Raw genomic sequence first — 21,950 nt, forward strand, 5'->3', positions numbered from 1 at the left:
AAAAAAAAAAAAAAAAAAAAAAAAAAAAACATTTCTCTAAAGAAGATATGCCAGTTGCCATGAAGCACATGAAAAGATGCTCAACATCATTAATCATTAAGGAAATGTAATCAAATCTGTAATGAGATATCACCTCACAGCCATTAGAGCCACTATCAAGAAAACAGAAAATAAATATGGGAAGGACGTGGATAAGTTGGACCCTTATGTGTTGTTGGTGGGAATGTAAAATAGTACAGCCGCTATGGAAAATACTAGAGACAACTCAAAAAACTAAAATAGAATTACCATATGATCCAGAAATCCCACTTCAGTCTATATATGGAAAAGAATTGAAAGCAGGATCTTAAAGAGATATTTTCATACCGCATTCATAGCATTATTAAGAATAGCCAAGAGGTGGAAGCAGATGAATGGATAAAGAAAATGTGGTACATACATACAGTGGAATATTATGCAGCTTTAAAAAGGAGATCCTGTCACATGCTATAACATAGATGAACCTTGAGGACATTATGCTAAGCAAAAGGACTTTAGTCACAAAAGGACGAAATACTGTGTTTCAAATTCCACCATTTGAAGTATCTGAAGTAGTCAAAATTTCAAGCAAAATAGAAAGGCGGTTACCAAGGGCAGGTGAGATAGGGGAGGTGGAATTGGGTGTTTAGTGGACATAGAATTCAGTGCTTCATGATGAGTCAGTTATAGATCTGTTGCACAACAATGTGAATATACTTAACACTACTAAACTGTACACTTAAAAATGGTTAAGATGGTAAATTTAATAGTTTTATCATAATTAAAATTATATATACATGGGAAAATATAAAGACTTCAACAGCACAGTTAATAAGCATCATAAAATGAGTGTACCCTCATTTTTAATTATCTACAAAGAGTCTGTGTAAGCTGACTTACATTTGGTATGTCTCACAGATATGCCCATAAAACATATGGGCCTAGATTTTAAAACACTACACCAGTTTACTTTTGAGTTAAGAAATTCTTGGAGTTTTCATTTTTTAAGGTTATTTTGGTAATTTTAATTTACAACTTAATTATTTCATATAAACTTTCAAATGTATTGACATGAAGTATTTTCTAATATTTATGTTTCTAATATCTCCATTATTAATTTCCATATTTATGTCTTCTCTCTCTCCCTCCCTCTTAAAAAATTTTTTTTAATTTGCCAGATGTTAGTCTATTAGTCTTTTCAAAGAGTCAGTTTTTCCTTGAGCCTCTTTATGATGTTTAATTATTATTGCCATCTTTATTATTTTCCTTTTTCAACTGTGAATTTATTCTGCAGTCCTTCTTTTAACTTGTTAAATGCACAGCTCAATAAAGATAGTTTTTCTTTCTAACTTAAGCAATTTAGGCTATACATTTTCCTTTAAATGTCGCTTTAGCTACATTCCACAAGTTTTAATTCATGGTTTCATTAAATTTACTTTTAAATATTTCTAATTTTTACTTTTTTCTGTGACCAAGTTGTTTAGAAGAGTTTTTTTTTAATTCCCAAATATAGACTGTTTTTCAATCTTGTTAGATTTTTAAATGATTTAATTGCATTGTGGTCAGATAATGTGATCTGTAAAAATGACCAATCCTTTTATCTTCTTGAGGGTAGTTTTGAGGTTTAGCATATGGTCAATTTTATAAATGCCTCGTAGAGAAATTAAAAATTTTTGGATGCAAATTTGCAGCTCTATCCATTAGAACAAATGTGTTATTTGTACTGTTCAAATTTTATATATACTATCTAACTTTTCTTTGTTTATCAATTAGAAAGATGTGTAATAAAAATGTCTGTATTTCTGTGGTCTTTGTAATTTTGTCCATTTTGATTCATACATTTTGACATGATGTGCAAACACAGTCCACAATTTTATAATGAAGTTACGACCAACTTTATCTCTAACACTATTTTTACAAAATATTTTACTGAAAAAAGTTCTGGGTAGTAAGGCATTCCTCCCATTCACAAGTTTATTTCCTACTTTAATATATTATCAGATAAGCTGCCTATTGCTTATGTTTGCAAGTATTTTCTTTTTTTTTTTTTTTTTTTTTTTTTTTTTTTTTTTTTTTTTTTTTTTATTTATTTATTTGACAGAGAGAAATCACAAGTAGTCAGAGAGGCAGGCAGAGAGAGAGAGGAGGAAGCAGGCTCCCCGCTGAGCAGAGAGCCCGATGCGGGACTCAATCCCAGGACCCTGAGATCATGACCTGAGCCGAAGGCAGTGGCCTAACCCACTGAGCCACCCAGGCGCCCCTGTTTGCAAGTATTTTCTTTTGTGGCCTAATATATAGATACTTTAATGAACATTACATGGATGCTGAAAACTACTTTCAGCTTAGAGAACTTGATATTTATCAATTATTAATTATAGCATTTACATCTCCCATATATTTATCTTTTGTCCATTTCAGCTATCATAGGTTGTGAAGTATGCCTTAAAGCCTCCTTCTACTAATGAATTTCTTAGTATTTCATATAATCCCAGTTTTTCCTCAGTGAATTTGAATACTAAGCTTTGTGTATAGATATTCACAACTGTCAAATCTTAACTAAGGATTTCATTATTTTTATTTTTATTTTTAAAGATTTTATTTATTTGAGAGAAAGCATGCACCCACGCATACACAGTGAAAGGGTCGGGGGGGGGAGCGGTGGATAGAGGGAGAGGGAGAAGTAGGCTCTCCACTGAGCAGGATCCTGAGATCATGACCTGAGCCAAAGGCAGACACTTAACCAACTGAGCCATGCAGCGCCCATAAGGATCGCATTCTTGAACATTACAACCTGCCCTTCTGTTCCTTTAATTAATGTTAAACTTGACTTCTTTTTATTAGCCCAATATGCCCTTCTTTATTCTTTTTAATTTAACACTGGTGGTTTTCAACATTTATACTTGTTCATAGGAGAGATTTGGTTTTGTGAGGTTATTGTGTTTTATATTAGCATTCTGTTTTCAGTGTCTTTTAAAATAATTCACTAAATGATCCATGATATCCATATTTTGTTACACGAGTGCTCATTCTGCTAATTTAGAAGTTCACATTTTAAAATCTTCTCTACATCTGGGTTCCAGAAAGCAGAGTCTGAAACAAAGGCTTATATATGGTTTATTCATTTTGCGGGGGGGGTGCATATCATGTCAAACAATGTGAAACAAGGGAAACAAGGCAAGATATGAAGGAATGTCAATGAGAAAGTATTGTGAAGTTAGCTTCTGCTCAGTTTCAAATCAATTGATTGCTCAACCCTAAGAGAAAGGATAAATGGGTAACATTCCTATTTCACAAGTGAGGACACAAAGACTGACAGAAGTTCATTAAGTTCCCCCAGAGTCATAATCAAAAGGTGGCTGTGCCAAAATTTAAGCCTATTCTTCCCACTAACTCTGCTGTCTTTTCATTGTGACACTGCTTCTTTCCTTCACATTTATGAAAAGCCTATTCTATGTGCTTGACTAGGAGCTAGAAACACACATAAGCATCTCTCTGCCAATTGAGGTCAAAGTTTAATGAGCACCATACACCACTGCTGTCTAATTCTAATCTCTGCCATTTTTTTCCCTTTTTAAAATTTTCTTCTTACAACTGTTGTCTGTATGTGTTCTCAGTGCTCTATGGACAATTCTTGCCTTTTCCCTATATCATCTGTGACTCTCTCCATCTATAAAATGGTCTATCACTTTCCTTTTTAATTGGCAATAGTTGATAGGTTTCGTAACTGTTCATTCACCTTAACATTCTTTCAGAAGTGCTTGCCTTTTTTGTTTGTTTGTTTTCTTTTCCAATTTCAAGTATTTTCAAATGCTTCCAGATGGCAACACACTGACTTCTGGGGGAATCAATCCAAAGAACGCTCCTTCCTTTATCAACAAGCTTGATTTATTAACACTGCAGGTTTTTGAAGAAATGAAGTGAGAGAAAATTTTATTATTTCAGGAGACATATTTCCTTTGGATGCATTTATTTAAATACTAACTGAATTCCTTACCTTTATTATGTCCCAATACAGGAGACTTCACTGCAAATGAAGTCTTAAATAAGGCACCTCAATAAGCCAAAACAATGTTAAAAGTAATACATTAAAATGAGAGATTACCATAATTTAAAAAAGATTTTTAAATACCTCAGCAATTACTTATTTCTCATTGTAATCTTACCCTGAGGTGAAGGTTGTATCTCCCTGTCACCAACAGCCTAAGATATAAACTTGTATGGATAGAACTGTGCCTACTCAAATATATGTTCAAGTCCTAGTATCTTGTACCTTTTAAATGTGACCTTATTTGGAAATAGGATCTTTGCAAATGTAATCCAGTTAAGATGAGGTCATACTGGATTATGTTGGACACTGATCCAATGATTGCTATGCTTATAAGAGGGACACAGACACAGGCAAGAAAGACTGGGGCAGAAACCATTTGATGACAAAGCAGATACTGGAGTGATGCAGCTGTAAGCCAAGGAACAGCAAGGATTGCTGGGACCACCAAAAACCAAGAGGCTAGGAAGGACTTTTTTCCCTTTAGCCTTCAGAGGGTACATGATCCATCTTGATTCTGAGTTTTAGCTGCCAGAACTGTAGGGAAAAAATTCCTGTTGTTTTAAACCACCGGGTGGTAATTTGTTATGGCAGCACTAGGAAATAATACAGGGCTTTCATAATGAGTGACAAACTGCACAGTGCCTGTAATGATTTTGCCCCTCCTTTCAAAATTAACTTGTGCCTCATTCCATATTAAATACTTTAAGTAAAAGGCATAATACAGTTGACCCCTGAACAACACAGGTTTGAAATGCATGGGTCCACTTATATGTGAATTTTTTTCTATATAGTACAGTATTGTAAATGTATTTTCTCTTATGATTTTCTTAACATTTTCTCTAGTTTATTTTCAGAACACAGTATATAATACATATAACATAGAAATACATGTTTAAATACACTTACTGTGTTATCAGTAAGATCTTGGGTCAACAGTAGGCTATTAAGTTTTGAGACAAGGTTATACATGGATTTTCAACTGTGGGGGTTGCTGACCCTCATCCCCACACTTTTCAAGGATTAACTAGATTTCATTTTACTAAACCGTACTTAGGAAAACCTGAACCTTTGAGAAATACAACTCGAGATATATGCTTTGCTCTTCTAGAATGGTAGGGGCTTTTATTTCTGTACCTTGCTCACAGACCTTCTTTTAAACGGATAACTATATTACTAGGAATAAAGCAACAAAAATTAAGAGACCGTGACTATCAATACTAAATCTAATGAACTTTCTACCAAATGTGTACATAATTTGAGATGTCAGTGAGTAAAAAGAACAGAAAATTTAACCAAACTCAGTGAAGGCTTCTGAAATCTTGCTTTAGCTATGACAAAGAATAATCACTATTTTAAACAGATCTGCTCTACATTTACCAGGAGAAAATAAAAACCTCTCCTTTCAGCCCCACCTTGCCAATGTCCTCATATAAAAGTTTAGCTATGGATTTTTGCACTTTCTGAAATTCAAGTTCTTAGTGTTGTTCAACACAGTCATTGAGGCAATTATACAGATATTTGGCAACTCAGTTCTGTTATTAACTGAGAATCATACATGATTGTGGATATATATACAATTATATATTTTTCATACATGCTTATTTATAGGAACATACAGTTATATTAGCTTGTATATTATATGCTAGTAGACAGATGCACATATAAAGTTAACTTTGTTCACTTTAAGAACCAAGAAATATATTATTTAATAGAAGTACATACAGAAGGAAAGGACAGCTAAGAGCTGTTTCCTTTTAAATTTAAGACAAAATTGATACTCAATGGCCTTTTAAAATAATCTAGTCTGAAGAATTACATTTGGTAATTGAAATAAGTTACCACCATTATTGAACTTCGGAAAGACCATTAAAGAGATTCTTTACCCTCTTCGGTGATTGCTTTAGAGCCACAAAAAGGCATCACAGAGGAGGAATAGAGATGGGCTCCATAGTCCAAAAGAAATAAATTGTTGAGTTTATCAGTCTAATACTTCTTCCTAAGATAACTGCATTCTTTTGAAGTAACTAAGTTGAATTAAAAAAAGCTGCAAATAGGAGGTAACCTCCCAGACAGAACATTTCAGTAGACTTAGAGGAGATTGATGAATATCTACCTCTACAACTAAGTAGGCAAAAATCAGAAAGACACTTGATATAAACATTAAAAAATAAAACTGAAAGGTCAGAAGGCACATTCTAAAAAATATAATCCAGTAAATGAGAGAATGAAGTTTTACCTCTTGAGACTTAGAAAACTATTTTAAAAATTATACATTTAAATTTTATGTAAAAACAAAAAATACTTTCTTATAAGGGCTTTTTATCAATTAGCTCTAAAAAAAGTTTTAAAAATTGACAATAGAAATAAGAGGAAATAAAATTTTCTTCCAGTTAGAATATTCTATGAAGCACCTCATTTTCTCTGGCTTTCCTTAAACTAAAAAAAAAAAACAAAAAACAAAAAACAACAGATAACATTAGTGTGGCATAGAGTTCACTGTAGATTCATTACTATTTTCTTTATCTTGCTTTTCTTCTTCATGTGGTGATTCTAGTTCATTTCTGCTATTTTCTTCCTCACTAGAATCACTGTCCAATCCATCTTCAACCCTGACAGATGTCTTGTCATACGAAGAACTTTCACAGGTTTTGTCTGTGGGAACAGCTCCTTTCCGTTGGGGTAAGATAGTAAAAAATGCTTCCTGCCAGTCTTTGGTTTCCAGATATTCCAGAATAATCTCAAACACTGCAACAAAGAAAAAATCCATACATTTCTTGGCCAGGTTCATCACAATGTTGCATTCTGTATTTTAAAATACACTGCCTTTGTATTAAGAGTGCTAAGATGTCCTAGTAACTACATTGTTTGTATCACTTCCTTCTCCTATGCATTGTTAAGAGCCAATCTGCCCCAAGGCCCACTAGGCCTGATACCTCATCTCTAGTTTTTCCTCAATTCAGTTCTTGGGCACTCAAAGATATACCATTATCTTTTGTCAATTATAATCAATAGGCAGGGCACCATTTTCATTTCCTTCTTATTCTTCTTACCCGTTTCACTTCTATATCCTTTATATGCTAACATAAACTAGGAACAAACAAAAAAACCGGTTAGCATTAATCTAAATTTTTTCTGTCCTTCCTATAGAGAGTCACTCACTCTGGGAAGTATCTTGCCCTCCCTTTTTTTTTTTTACATTAGAGATAAAGAATATAAATACTGTCTGCAAGTTACTCTCATTTTAATATATTGCTAAAGGGCATAATTTGAATTTCTTTATGAAAAAGTAATTTCCACTATCAAAGGTCTTAGAAGTTCATTCCTTGAATCAATAAATTCATTTCTGTAATTCCCTAGAGTGTGCTGTAGAGAAAGTGTTTAATTTAGCACATAAAAAGAGCTCAATAAGTAGTTGTATACTAACAAAAATCTCCACTAAAAAAAAAAATCTTAGCAAAACTCCAGGCAAAACTCAGGTCTAAGAGTATCTACTACAATGTTATTTACAAAAGTAAAAAAGAAAAAAAAAATCAACAGTTACATTACTGTATATTCAGATGATGGAATATTATGTAGCCATTAATAATGATTCAATGACAGAAAATAAAATTATAAATGGGAGAAAACATCCAAATTTATAATATTTTATGTATCAGAGTAAAAATCCAATTATGTAACAAATAATATTATCTATGCATAGGAAAAGAACTGGAAGGACACACCCAAGAAGTTAATAGCAAGTAACTCTAGGTAGTGGAATTATAGCGTATTTTTCTACATTTCTAATTTTTTCTAAAATATGCAATATTCAAATTATAAATGATTACATTTTATAATTTTGTCTCCAGCAAGATGTATATTTTCTACTTGTCCAAAGGTAATGTTATTCTTCACACTGTTCACTCAAGCATATTTTCATAATCCACTTATAGCTTACCATGATTAATTGCCAAAACTTTCCTACTATTCATCTTCACAAAATTTCCAAGGGGGAGCTGTGCATGGTCAATTCCATGATCTGATGCTTGTTTATATGTGAGTCCCTAAAACAAAGATACTATAACTCGGACTAGAACATTAGATTATTTTAACTTACAGTCTACAACAGAATAAGAAACAACTTTAGTTCAGAGAATATTATCTGACGAAGTGTGTGTGTTTGTGTGTGTAATTGCTAATCTGGAAGCATTCTTTCGACAGAAAGTATCGTCCAGAATGTTTGCTTAATCCTCCCTACAACACAGTGAGGTTAGTGTTATTATCTATATTTTTGATGAGGAACTGGGGGCACAGAGAAACTAAGTCTAAACTCAATAGTAGTAGGTGATAAAGCAGATATTTGACACCAGCAGATGGTTCCAGAGTCCACATGCTTAAATGATATGCTGTATTGATAGTAGATGCTGCTTTAACAGCTTTACAAATAAGGAAACCAAAGACTAATTTAGTGTTTCCTACCCCAACACAAAGCTCCTCAGTGGAAGAACCACAAGAAAAATCTGACTCATGCCTTTTGACTCAGATAGCTCTTCACCATTCCACACTGCCTTCCTCTCAGTTTGAAATACTCAAATTGAATTCCTAGAGAAGCATCATCACTCTTCCCGTAAATGTAAAAACATATAAAGATAAAACTATGTTTCAATTATATAACAGTAAGAGGCACAAATGGCAAAGACAAAGTAAAAGAAAACCTGATTTGAAAAAAATTTTAAATTGCCTATAAATTTTATTTTCCCTACCAATTAAAAGATTGTTAAATATAAATTTTCTCCTCAAAATTAAAATTCTTAGAGTCTGTTCTAAACAGAACTGAAATAGCCAAAAGACAAAGTACAGGAGAAAGAAGAGCTAAATTTCTTAACCAGTAGTTTGCAAATTTTAGGGACAAATAATAGACTGAGACAGGTGCTTTTGAAAACAAACTTAATGTAGTTCAGAAAAACATAGAACATTAGAGAAAAAAATATGATTCTACACAAACAACAAAATAGAATTTTTCCACTAAGAAAAAAATTTTAAGAAGCTAAAGATCATTCTGATACAAATTTCCTGTGATGCTACAGAGCTGCATTCCCCAGTTACAGCCACAACTGTGACTGCTTAAGTTTAAATTGATGAGTTTCTCAAACTATGCACATTACATGTGTTCAACAGCACATGGCTATCATAATGGACAAGATGATATAAACTATCCCAACAGTACTGACAGTTTCTACCTCAGAGTGATGTTATACAAGAATAATGAATTATTTCATATTATTCTGATAGCATTTCCTTAGACAACTGGTAAACATGTTTTTCTTGAGTTGGGTTGAATTTAGCATACTGCAAAGTAGCTGGCCAAGAACAAAATAATGTTTTCTTTTATAAAGTAAATTTCTGTAATTTTTCATTCAAATGAGGGTAAGGAGGTGGTGGGAAGAGACAAAAGTACAAAATACAAGAGAATAGAAAACACATCCCATGAAAATTATGTATTTAAAAACTCATATAAATTTACCATTTGGCATTAATTTTGGTATAAATCTTACCATCAGCAGCATCTACTATCAATACAGCATATCATTTAAGCATGTGGACTCTGGAACCATCTGCTGGTGTCAAATATCTGCTTTATCACCTACTACTATTGAGTTTAGACTTAGTTTCTCTGTGCCCCCAGTTCCTCATCAAAAATATAGATAATAACACTAACCTCACTGTGTTGTAGGGAGGATTAAGCAAACTAGAAATATATGTGAAATGCTTTCTTAGCTAGAAAGGTGACTGGATTATAGTAGGCATTCAATAATGATCAGCTATTGGTATTATTTTACTATCAAGAAAATTGGTGATATCCATTTTAAAATATGAGCAAAAAAGTAAAAATAAAAACTTAATAGTACCTTGTGATGGTTGTGATCTACTAACCCTCCAATCACATAAGCCTTTGATTCATCTAATTCCTTCAGCACATTAGGTGAGTCTGATGTTAGATAAATTAGGTCTTCTTTCTTTATGAATTCACTATAATGCTCTGCTTTGATGTGTATATCCTTTAAGACATAAGTAGAAAGATGTTATTAATAAGATTTTGTAAAAATTGGCTAAAAAGGATTATTTTCTTTTCCTTAAGCAAAGCCACCCGAGAGCATATGAAAAGAAGTATGAAACAATATTTTACAATTATCGAGAACCTACTACTTCAATTCCTCATCACCTCACACCCCAATTATTTAAGCAGCCTCCTATTGCTATTTCCCTGTCTCTAGCCCCAGATCCCTCCAGTTTACTTCTATATACCAATGGCAGACTCACTTTCTAAAAACCCTACTTTCAATGATTTAGGATGAAACTTAAACCCTTTTACTCAGTAACTCTTTCTTGAATATGGCACTAACGTAGCTTTCTAACTTTGGCTCTGTTCCAACAAAACAAATGTATTTTTTTGGCCACAATCTGCTCAAACTTCTCTCTAACCAAAGAATGCCTCTTCCAATCCTTCCTATCCATCTGCCTGTATCATCACAAAAGGACTATAGATTTAATAAATTCTACACATCTGTTTCTATAAAGATCACATTTGAAATCTTCACCAAAATTATCAGGTCAGAGGTACAAGACTGAACAACATTCAGCAGTCAAAATTTTGCAAACTACATTGATAGAATAAGAGATGATGCATCACCAGACTCAGATGGCATTTACTTAGTAATTTTTAAAGAAATAAAAAATGAAGGAGATTTTTCACCTTAAATGTATAACCTACTAGGTAATAAATAGCTGCTTTTCTGGAAAATGGTATTATTAATTTGACGGCCATGCTTAATGGGGGGTCCTGGAGGGCCCTGAGTAAAGACCAGTTAACTTGTGAGTCTCTGAAAAACTGGTGGTATAAATAATAAATTTAACAAGCCAGAAAATAACTGAAAGTATGCCTATACTAATTACATTATCTCTTAGGAAAATAGGCATGGGTATAAAACTTGGTAAATATATTGTACTTTAAAACTTAGGAAAGCTTTTGAAGAAAATGTTTCATACCATAGGCTATTATTAAAATAAATTCAGGGGTGCCTGGGTGGCTCAGTCGTTTAGGTGTCTCTTGATTTCACCTTAGGTCATGATCTCAAGGTCATGAGATCAAGCCCCATGTCCCAGTTTAGGATCTTCTCTCTTCCTCCCCCACCCACCTCTCCAAAAAAAAAAAAAGCAGTATTATGGGATTAGTGAGTGTGAGAGGGAAAGTTTATCACGTAAAAACTGGCTCTGAGACAGAAAAAAAAATAGGACTACCCCAGTACTTCTCAGAATAGGGCAAGGTTCCTCAGGGATTAGTACTAAAGCCAAACTATTTGTTATCTTTGCAAATGAGAACAGTTTAGTCCAAAAGAAAAAGAAAATGTGAGCCACATATGTAATTTTAAATCTTTCAGTAGACACATTTAAAAAAGCAAAAATTGGTGAAATTAATTTTAATACATTGTTCCCAACACATTATACCCAATATGTTAACATTTCAACATATAATAAGTTTTTTTAAAAATTTCAAGCAGGTATTATACATTCTCTCTTTTTTTTTTTATACTTTCAAATCCAATGTATATTTCACATTTATAGCACATCTCCATTCAGACCAGTCCCATTTCAAGAGTTCAATATCCACAGGTGGATAGTGGTCACCACACAGGATGGCACAGATTTAGTAGAAACAGAATATAAGTACATTTCCAAGTTTTAAAGAGATTTCTCTCTGGTAATGTATTACCAGTTTGCTAGGTAGAGATTATACACACAGACTTTAAAATTTTTCCTGTTTTAAAAAATTGTTTTAAAGTTGGCAGTAAAGAACAAAGTGAGGGTTGCTGGAGTGGGGGGTGGGCAGGGAATGGGCCAGATGGGTGATAGGAATTTAGGACTGCACTTGTTTTGAGGAGCACTGGGTGTGATATGTAAGTGATGAATCACTAAATTCTACACCTGAAACCAATTTCACCTTATATGTTACCTAACTAGAATTAAAACAATCTGAGGGTTTTGAAGGGGCTGGGGGTGGGAGGTCGGGGTACCAGGTGGTGGGTATTATATAGGACACGGATTGCATGGAGCACTGGGTGTGGTGCAAAAATAATGAATACTGTTATGCTGAAAATAAATAATAAATAAATTTTTAAAAAAAGAAATAACAAAATAAAAAGATAAAGGTGGCAAAATAAGTGAGACTTAATGAGAACATGTGAATAGGCATTTCAGTTTCTTTAGCTTCTACCATTAGTAACATTAGACTTAGGTATAGTGATTTAGAGACTGTCAATTCCTGTATTTATTGGCATTACTTAGAATTTAAGTAAAAAATTTAAGCATAAAAATACTTGGAATTATGTGAGAGTTCATCTATTTTAATTACCTTCCAGTTGACCCATCCTTTGTCATTTTCATCCATGTTCTTTTTCAATTGGCCTCCATGGCTTGTCAAGTAAAACTGATAAAAGAGATTGGTGGACACAGAAAGAAAGAGCAAATAACTACCAGAGTCCAGTATTTTATTTTTCTTCTAAAATCATCTGATCATCAATGAACCATATATATATATATATATATATAGCCATTTTAGAAAAAAATAATTTGTGACATGCTTTAAAACATACAAGAATAAATGTATGATAAAAGTGACATGTTTGGTGTATCTCATAACCCACTACTTTGAGTATTCCATCCACATTTTTCTCCCATTTTACAAGCAGCTACAATCTGACTCTCCCTTAATAATCGCTTCTCTACAAACTCCCTACATTTATGTCAAGTTTTCATTCAGTTTCTTTTGCCACCACTTTTTTTTACCAGTCCAAAGTCTTCATAATCTTCCTTTGATTCTAAACCCTGACACCGATTCCAAGTCTAATCAAGGGTGAGAAGAATATAAGATGTAAAAATATAAAAATACTATTACTTGATAAAAAGAAAATAAATATCTAATCAGAAATATATTAAGAATTTCTGGTTCTTAACATCAGTGAGCTAGTGTTCATTTTTAGGTCACCTAGAATTCAAACAAATAGAAAAAAGACCCAATCTACTCTTAACAGTGGGAGTACTTCTCCAAATGGCCACAGACTCAAAATCCCTTAGGTAGAAGAAACCTAACCAACAGGTACGATGGCACACATCAAGCTGGGGGAAGTTCCCTCACTTTCTGTGAGGAAAGGAGTTGAGAGCTGAGAAACTGGTATGAAAATACATATATGTCCTTTAGCAAAGATGTTCAACTACACAGGAATGAGGTCAGTGGGTACAAAACACAATGACTGTGCAGCGTGTGACTAAGACTGACACAGGAAAAAACGTTGAAAATACTTTATTTTTGTAGCAAATTAGAACATTTTTCAAATAGGCATTTTGTTCTTTAGGGAAAAGCATCTGTAAGATTCTTGTACAGGCAACTGGGATTATCTACGCCTTTTCCAGAAGAAGTTTCCAGAAAAAGGAACCTGGAATCTGTTTTAAATTCCCCAAACATACCTGCACAGGATGCAGTGCTCGCCGATTTTCGGCATAACATCGCTGAATCTGTTTATGAAGTTTCTTAATGTCCTATAAAAGAGTGCAATTTTTAAAGCAGCACTTTGAAAATCACCTATGGCCATTCCATAATCTTAGTAGAATAAAATAAGCAAAAGAGAGGGTCAAGACAGTACACTTTTTCCTCTGGAAATACAGGTCCTTTGTGACATTTTCCATTCAACTTCTGTACATACTGATTTAATAATTACTGTAAGTCAAGTCAATACCCTGATCAGTAACTCAATTTTGTACCCACTTAAAATGCTCACTCATGAAAGTATTTACTCTTCTTAAAATATAACAAAAGGGGGATGCCTGGGTGGCTCAGTTGGTTAAGCGGCTGCCTTTGGCTCAGGTCATGATCCCATTGTCCTGGGATCGAGTCCCACATCAGGCTCCTTGCTCAGCAGTGAGCCTGCTTCTCCCTCTGCCTCTGCCTGCCACTCTTTCTGCCTGCGCTTGCTCTCTCGCGCGCGCTCTCTCTCTCTCTCTGACAAATAAATTAAAAAAAAAAAATCTTAAAAAAAAACAACAACAACAAAAGGGGGCACCTGGGTGGCTTAGTCGTTATGAGTCTAGTCTGCCTTTGGCTCAGGTCATGATCCCAGGGTCCTGGGATCGAGCCCTGCATTGGGCTCCCTGCTCAGCCAGAAGCCTGCTTCTCCCTTTCCCTCTGCCTGCCTCTCTGCCTACTTGTGCTTTCTCTCTGTCAAATAAATAAATAAAATCTTTCAAAAAATAAATAAATAAATAAATAAAAGACAACAAAAGAAGAAAAACTCTTGTAGAGCCACACTACTGCTATTTCATAACCTACTAATGGTTTGGAAAGTAAGTAAAGCATGTTTTCTTTCCTACATTGTTCAGATAGCCAGTTTTCTCAAATTACTAAATAAGAAATAATTCTATTAAACCAATCACATTTCTTACTTTCTTCTTCTGATTAGGACAAATAACAAAAAAACTCCTGGATCTTTATGATTAATATACAGTTACTGAGTCTTATAATCTAATTACCATGTCTGTCTCTCTCTTCTATGCATATAAGAGCAATTTATTAGCTAGTTTAACTTAGGGGGCATGATCTTGAAAAACTTTATTTAAGATACATTTTAGTACATAAGTTTACATTAAAGTGATATTACCTATTAAAGCAAGAATTATTCAACCTATTTTTTTTTTTTAAGACTTTATTTATTTATTTGAGAGAGAGAGTGAGAGAGCACAAGCAGGGGGAGTGGCAGAGGGAGAGGAAGAAATAGGCTCTGGGCTCCCCCCAGGATCCTGGGATCATGACCTGGGCCAATGGCAGACACTTAACCTACCGAGCCACCCAAGCGCCCCTCAACCTACTTTACCTACAGGATTTTTCTGACAACGATTCATGATACCTTTAATACCATCAAGCTGTCAAAACTGCAGTCAATGATAAGGCGGAGTGTACTGTGGACAACATCTCTTCGAATGCGTTTTCTGTCATTTCCATCTACGTTTGATTCCAGTTGACATTGTCGTTCTAATTGTTTTCTCTTGCGTTTTTCCTTCCGCTTTTGTCTAAAATTAGGAATTGAAACGTTTTGTTGTTATTTACACATTCTGATATTTACAAGACTCTTCTAAATAGACAAAAAAAGCCAATAGTTTTATTTGAATTAGCAGGCTGAACCACATAAAACTGCCACTTCTGTGGATCAAATGTCAGCTATTTTATATTGTCCACCAAAAAGCTTTAGATAGAAAGAATATTATTTTGTAAAAGCAATAAAATACTTTCTATACAGACCCTCACTACTCCTAATTTCATTTATCATTGGTATTACACTGTACTAAGACTTTGTAAAATACTAAATTTTGGACTTAAGGATGAATTTTTACTTTTATCATTCTTCTCCTACATGATTTTCAAACAACATTAATATAGAATAAAGCAAAGTAAGAGTGTTTTTTTAAAAACACTTCATACTTTTCCTATAATCTACACCAACTATAAGTTTATTTTCCCTCAATAAATGTTGGCATTATATAATAATAGCTTCAGCTTAACTGCTCTCACCAAAACCAATGGTTTTTCTAGCAAAATCAATGTCAGGCCCAAATTTGATCTTTCTGAGGTGGTTATTTTTGTTCTATATCTAGGACACGGATGCTAACTATATCCCTTATCTAAGTCAGCTATTTCAGAAACTGTGCTGCTATTCACAATACGCTCTGCGTGACAAAAAGTGTACTGTAAATCTACCAAGATGGAAACAAATAACAGCCAAATGACAGTGCTAACAACATACATAGCCCCAATTTTAATTATCACAGTTACTTTTGATGTGTCAAAGGGCTATGCAAAGTTCAGCACTCCTGAATGGTACAGCATATATATACATTTTGAAACATACTTGCGGAGCTCTCTTTGTTCTTCCCACTGTTTCTGTTTAATTAGCTTCTTCATTTGTCTTTTAGATATTGGTTCAAACTCTTCACCTAATCTTGGCTTCTGGCTCTTCTCTTGATCTTCACTTAAGCTTTGCTTTCTTTCAACATTAGAAGACTCCGTAAATGCTGGCAACATTTCAGAAGACATTATTTGATGCCTCTGAAAAAACTGAAAAGCAACTTTTGATGTGAACAGGTAAGTGTCTCTCTCTCTCTCTCTCTCTCTCTCACACACACACACACACACACACAGAAAGTTAAAAAAAAAAAAAGACCAAAAGATGTAATTAAAATTAAATCCTATCAATAATGAAAAAAATATAAATTTAGACAATTAAATGTCATTTACTGGCAAAGACCATTTGATGAAATGGGTGTTTGCATATACTATTAGCAGTCATGGCAATTTTTCCAGAAAGTTACGCAGATCTGTGTTTCAAGAGCTTTAAAATGTCATGATACCCTTTGACCCAATAATTTGTTTCCTTAGAATAAAATCCTGTAAATGGATTAGAAATATACACAAAATTAATGCAAAAGAGTATATGTACCAGAATATACTTTTTAACAATGAAAATTAGAAATTACTTGCATGTCAGCAAGAGGGGTCTGTAAATTACAATTCATCTATAACATGGGCTGGGAATACTAACCACCCAGTAAAAATCTTGTGTCCCCAAACTATTGTGATAAAAGGAAATGGTTATACTAAGTAGAAAAAAATAAAAACCAGAAGCAATATAAACATTATGTCCAACTTTGTTTTAAAAAGAATATGTACACATAATCATGTTTAATTTTTACCCACTTTTTTGCATTTTCTATATTTTATATAATGAAAATATATTGCTTTATGAAAGAAAAAATACTTTAAAAAAGTGATGGGAAGAACGTTTTTTTAGTTGTCATTAATGCTACAGTACAAGGGAAAGGTTATTTTCATTACCTGGGTGTACACTCGGAAATGATTTTTAACAAAAGATATGTTATAGATTTATATATTTTGGACAGTGAAGAAAACAAATTTGGTTGCCTCTCAGTATATTTCATTGTAAATACATAATTATAAATATCCACCTTAGTCTTGGCTATAGAACAAAATATGTAAGCTGATCTTATAATCAGTCATGGGAGGTGCAGGACCATCTCAAACATATTTAATTGGATTAACTGCCCACATCTTCATATCTGTTGTCCAGAACTGAATTTACCCTCAGATTAGGAAAGAGCTAAAAATACTAAGATGTCTTTTCTCTTTAATAGATTACTAGCACTACAACTTAAAAATTTATTTATCCCTAGCAAAGACTAAGCATGATTTGCAAATGTTCTACTGGCATTAAAGAAAACTCTATGATTCTTCCTTCTTAAAGAGATGGCTAACAAGTCTGTGCAGAGAAGCTAGAATCTAAGAGAAAAATTCCAACAATTCAGATAACGGAAAGGACAAAACCTTGCAGAAGATAATTTACGCAATTTTATTAGGGTTCTCGCTTTCTTTAAAAATGTAATGTTATAACAGGACACATGGGGATAACTAAGAAAATACAAAGGTTACCAGACTTTAACTGAAAGATAAATTTTAAGATGTGTGTATTAGGGGCTACAGCAAAAACCCTGGCGTTTTGCTAAGTCACAAATTACTGAAGGGGAAAGAACCATCTGATAATCCAAGTAAGAGTTCGCAAGTTTTCCTTATGCCACTAACCAAACAGTATCCTTAGTCTGGGGGCAAATATCTCTTAGAAGTGACAACCCAAATTTGATTTTATACTGGAAACTGCCTGTGGGCATGGATGAGGTCTGCTTTTGCCTAACATTTAGCACCACATTACATTACTAACAGAGTGCTTGGATGTCAGTAGATGCTTATTATTTATTTGCAAAATAAACAAATGAGTGAATATATTACAAAAGTTTTTAAAAGTGATGAAAGTAGTTATAACGAACACTTGTTAATTCTTACTATGCTAAATAATATTATCTAAATTAATCCTTAAAACAACCCTACAAGGTAGAAAGCATCATGTCCACTTTAGGCACCGTGAGATAAAATAACTTGCCTCAAATTACAAAAGTACTAATTAATTCCTAAGAAACAAGACATCTAGAACAAATCTAGGACAAAGTCCTCTAAATACTTGCTGAATGAATAGAAAATAAAGTGATGGAGCTAAGATTCAAACCCAGCTTCAACTCTACGCTCTCCCAGAAATCCAAAATCTTATTTAGAAAATGAGGGTTTCCAAAGAATGTAAAAGAGCTGTGCAGCTTCACCCCTACAGCTGGAGGGCTCTGAGAACACTGTGTCACTGAAAGAGGAGAAAAAATAGCTCCAGTTCAATTCCTATGCAACTGAATACAAAAATGGGACAGAATATTCCTAGAGATAGTTGCCAAAAGTTCATGTTTTGAGGCATTCTGTCTCCTGTATCTTGAAATACGTGACAACAGTAGATAAGATCCAAGGGGAAACAAAAAAGGAATAGCTTCTCTCAAAACCAAGAACTAAAATAGATGTTGTTCCTGCTGGGTCTGCAATGTAAAGACAACTGGGAGTTCTCCTAGCTTTAAAGAGGATGGTAGAGAGAATAACACTTTTTAAAATTATTATTAAAAGATTTATTTACTTATTTTAGAGAGAAAGAGAAAGAGAGAGAGAGAGAAAACACATGCACTGGTGGGGGCCGGGCAGGGAGAGGGTCAGGGAGAAAGAGAGAAGCAGGTTCCCTACTGAACAAGGGCTTAATCTCACAACCCTGAGATCATGACAGGAACCAAAATCAAGAATCTAATCAACTGAGCGCCAGGCACCCCTAGCAAAGAGTTTAAGATGAACCTTAAACTAGTGTTGGGGATGGGGCTCCTTTTTCCATGAAGAAAAGCCTGAAAACAGATGAAATTTCTAATAGTCTAAATTTCATTTAGACTAAAGGCTTATACCACACTGGTTACCTGGGGAAACCTGAAGGAAGCCGTGTCTAGTTCTCAGCTATAACTGGAGCCAAACGATGAGATGACATATGAACTTAGAATACTTTAGAATTGGAAATCTGAATCACTTTTGCAAGCTGTGCATGGAAGGAAGCATTTAACAGGGCCAGGATAGGAGCAACCACAAATTCAGCAGCAGACAGAAAGATGGTTTTGAGGGGTGGGTAGAGATAATTCTGTAAGAGGACTATGCAAAGCAAAGTTACACAAAGAAATGATGGGAAAATCCCAGAAAAATCAATGATCAGGAGATAAATCCACTCTTCACAAACTGAAAATAATAGGACAATGTGAAAGACTTTAAAATAAATTTGATTGGAATCTTTCAGAGATCATAGCAATAGAACAATAAAAACTAAACCAGAAATTGGGACACAAAAGCAGGTATAAAATAAGCAAAAGAAGAATCTATGGAAAAGAGCCTATTTGGAAACCAGTAAATAAAGACATAAAAAATTCAAGATATAAGATAAACTCCAGACTACCTGGAGCCCAAGAGGAAATGGATGAATTAGAAGACATCCTGACAATCTCAGAATTCAGAGAAACAAAATGACATGAAAGACTTAATATTAGGATGAGAGAGATACAAGCAAAAAGGTAAACTGGAGATCAATGTACAACCTTGAGTTCATTCATTAAAGAGTGTTTTTAAAAAGCTGGAAAATAAATAAGCATTCAACTTAAGAAACAGGAGATGGAGAAAATCAGCAAACCTGAAAAAATCAGAAGAAAGAAAATTTTAAAATATATATTGTGATCCCCAGAATCACTTTTATTTTACTTCCTTTATATACATAGTTCATTAAATAAAAGCAATGCATGTATGCAAAACCGTACAAGGTAGAGAAAATAAGTTAAACCCGATCCACTAAGCTAAATACGCAAACTTAAAATTCACAGGAAACAAATTGCTCCCTTCATAAAACAATGACTCATATTCCAAAAGAGAACATTTCTGTTAATCAATGGCATCGTGTTTTGCTATTCTTTATTCTGTTAAAAAACTTCAAGTGTTGACTGGCTCTATAATGTGAAAATTAAAAAAAAAAAAAAAAAAAAAAAGGCAATATATAGCTATGTTTTACAGCTCATGTACACCAGGGGGAGCTTTTGTCTTTCGTACCTGAGTAGTCTAAATTTAACTTGGCCTAAAGGTCACGAGCTGGTTGACAATTTCATTATTTTAAAAGCTATTCTGAATTAAAAAAATACACTGCAGCGAGTGAATTTTTTTAAGCTTTGATAATCTAGATGCATTGAGGCACAAAATAAAAATGATGCTAGCTTGAGACCCAATATATTGCTGCTTACATCACACTCTTCAAAGATAAGTATCAACTCTCACTTCCGATACCATACAATAAGCATTTCACCATATACTAGCTTGTTCAGATGACCTGAAGCAAAATGTGGCATTTTTTACCAGGTATACTTGCTTTTTAAAGTTTGTGCCACAGTTTATAAGCTCCATAGCAGTTTTGTGTTCCTCCCTCCCATGCTGTGACACAGTATATTTTCATTTATTCAATCACGTTCAACAAATACTTAAGAATATTTTGTATAGAAATATCTGTGTGAAATTTAGTTTACTTTAATAGAGAATTTTTACAAAGTTGGTTCGCTTAGTTACAAGAATTAGGTTATCAGATGGTCTGATAACACCAAGAACTGGATAAAGGTGACTAAGGCCATTTGGTGTGAGACAAATAAGTAAGTAAAAGTCATCTCAATCTTCCTTGTATTTCCAGTTCTCAGCACAGCTTCCAGCAGGGAACACAGACATATATCAGTCAAAAGTTTAAAAAAAAAAAAAAAAGGATTTTGATTGGGCTAAATAAAGTCTTCATTACTTATGACAACCTCCCCACCTGAAAGACCCAAACGAATGTTGGAATAACTGCAAAATGGAGTTGAATGGCCTGACAGTGACAGGTCGTTTAAGAAAAGTGAGAGGGAAAGAAAACCTTTGTTAAAAGGCGCCGGCCAGATCTGCGGTATCGAAAGCGCACGATTTAGCTGGGCTGGCCTAGGGAGAGGGGAAGGAATTAAAACCACCAAAACCAAAAGGGAGAAAGTATCCTCTTTATATTTCTAGAAAAAAATTCCCGAATTTTAACACTTAAAATAGTTCGCTGAAATCAAGTAACGCCTGTCTTCTTAAAAACCATCCTCGGCTCACCACCATGAGGCTACCTGCACCTGCAGCAACTTTCCCTGGGGTTCTCAGCATTTCAGAGCGTTCAGCTACGTCCGCCCCTCGCTGGGAGAAACGCGGTAAGGCGGGTCTAAAGAGGTAAAGCGACAGCCACCAAGGGGCAGAACCATACTCGTTTGCCAGCCTTTCGGGGCCCAGATTTCCCTCTCCCTTCATTATTTGGAAACTCACTCTCTTCATACACTAGGGACCGGATCCCGACCCCACACACACGCCGACCGTCGGCGCTCCCACTGCGGGTGGGCCGAGCCTCGCCCAACACTCCCCTCCAGGGCAGCCGTCGGCGGACGCACTCGAGGAGGGATTAAACTACAGCCAGCGAATCAGGGAGCTGCGTGGCGCGGGGGACGCGCTCTATGTGACATCACTTCCTTCGGGAACGGAGTCGCGGCTCCATTTCTACAGCCCCACTCCCCTCTCCCCCGGAAGCCGTGTTGCTAGTCGAGAATGGCATCGCCAAGAGCCCCTTTTGCGCCCAAAGAAGACCAGAGAGTAGGCAGGAACCAGAGGCAGTGCCAAGAGACTTACGGAGCCGAGGAGTTGTCAGGGAACTGAGAACACCAACCCAGAGCCTTCTCGTAATGGTCTTGATAGAGCTCACGAATCTTCCTAAGGAAACTTCAACTCCCAGAGGCAGGGACGGCGGCTACGCGTAGGAGGCTAGGGCGCGTACGTCTTTACGTCATCAAACTGCGCCACATT

The 21,950-nt window shown here is 34.7% G+C and overlaps 2 protein-coding genes across 5 annotated transcripts in view; one reads left to right on the top strand and one right to left on the bottom strand.

Moving 5' to 3' along the window:
* Nucleotides 1-3,114: 3,114 nt before the first annotated feature.
* Nucleotides 3,115-21,930, bottom strand: TRMT10A (tRNA methyltransferase 10A). 4 transcript variants are annotated; one of them, XM_059376410.1, is made up of 8 exons: nucleotides 21,777-21,930; nucleotides 16,000-16,205; nucleotides 15,001-15,163; nucleotides 13,568-13,639; nucleotides 12,456-12,530; nucleotides 9,955-10,104; nucleotides 8,004-8,109; nucleotides 3,115-6,811 (listed from the first exon to the last, which is right to left on the bottom strand). In XM_059376410.1, the coding sequence occupies exons 2-8, from the start codon at nucleotides 16,182-16,184 to the stop codon at nucleotides 6,543-6,545; spliced, it is 1,020 nt and encodes a 339-aa protein (XP_059232393.1). In that variant the 5' UTR covers nucleotides 16,185-16,205; nucleotides 21,777-21,930; the 3' UTR covers nucleotides 3,115-6,542. The 4 variants fall into 4 exon arrangements, with proteins under 4 accessions (XP_059232393.1, XP_059232383.1, XP_059232401.1 ...); XM_059376400.1 differs by lacking the exon at nucleotides 21,777-21,930 and adding an exon at nucleotides 21,420-21,537; XM_059376418.1 differs by lacking the exon at nucleotides 21,777-21,930 and adding an exon at nucleotides 21,227-21,400.
* The window catches only part of MTTP (microsomal triglyceride transfer protein), a 62,516-nt gene continuing 56,707 nt past the window's right edge, over nucleotides 16,142-21,950 (top strand). Inside the window, exon 1 of the mRNA XM_059376378.1 lies at nucleotides 16,142-16,232. The gene's annotated coding sequence lies outside the window, so the exon portion shown is untranslated. The remainder of the gene's footprint in view (nucleotides 16,233-21,950) is intronic.

This window comes from Mustela nigripes, chromosome 1, assembly GCF_022355385.1.
Source record: "Mustela nigripes isolate SB6536 chromosome 1, MUSNIG.SB6536, whole genome shotgun sequence".
NCBI classification, from domain to species: domain Eukaryota; kingdom Metazoa; phylum Chordata; class Mammalia; order Carnivora; family Mustelidae; genus Mustela; species Mustela nigripes.

What these genes read in the sequence shown, in the direction of transcription:
- TRMT10A (XM_059376400.1), bottom strand. An exon ending in GAACAAAGAGAGCTCCGCAA is followed by an intron (nt 15,164 to 15,999) that starts GTATGTTTCAAA and finishes TCCTAATTTTAG; the next exon opens with ACAAAAGCGGAAGGAAAAAC. An exon ending in ACAGCTTGATGGTATTAAAG is followed by an intron (nt 13,640 to 15,000) that starts GTATCATGAATC and finishes ACTCTTTTATAG; the next exon opens with GACATTAAGAAACTTCATAA.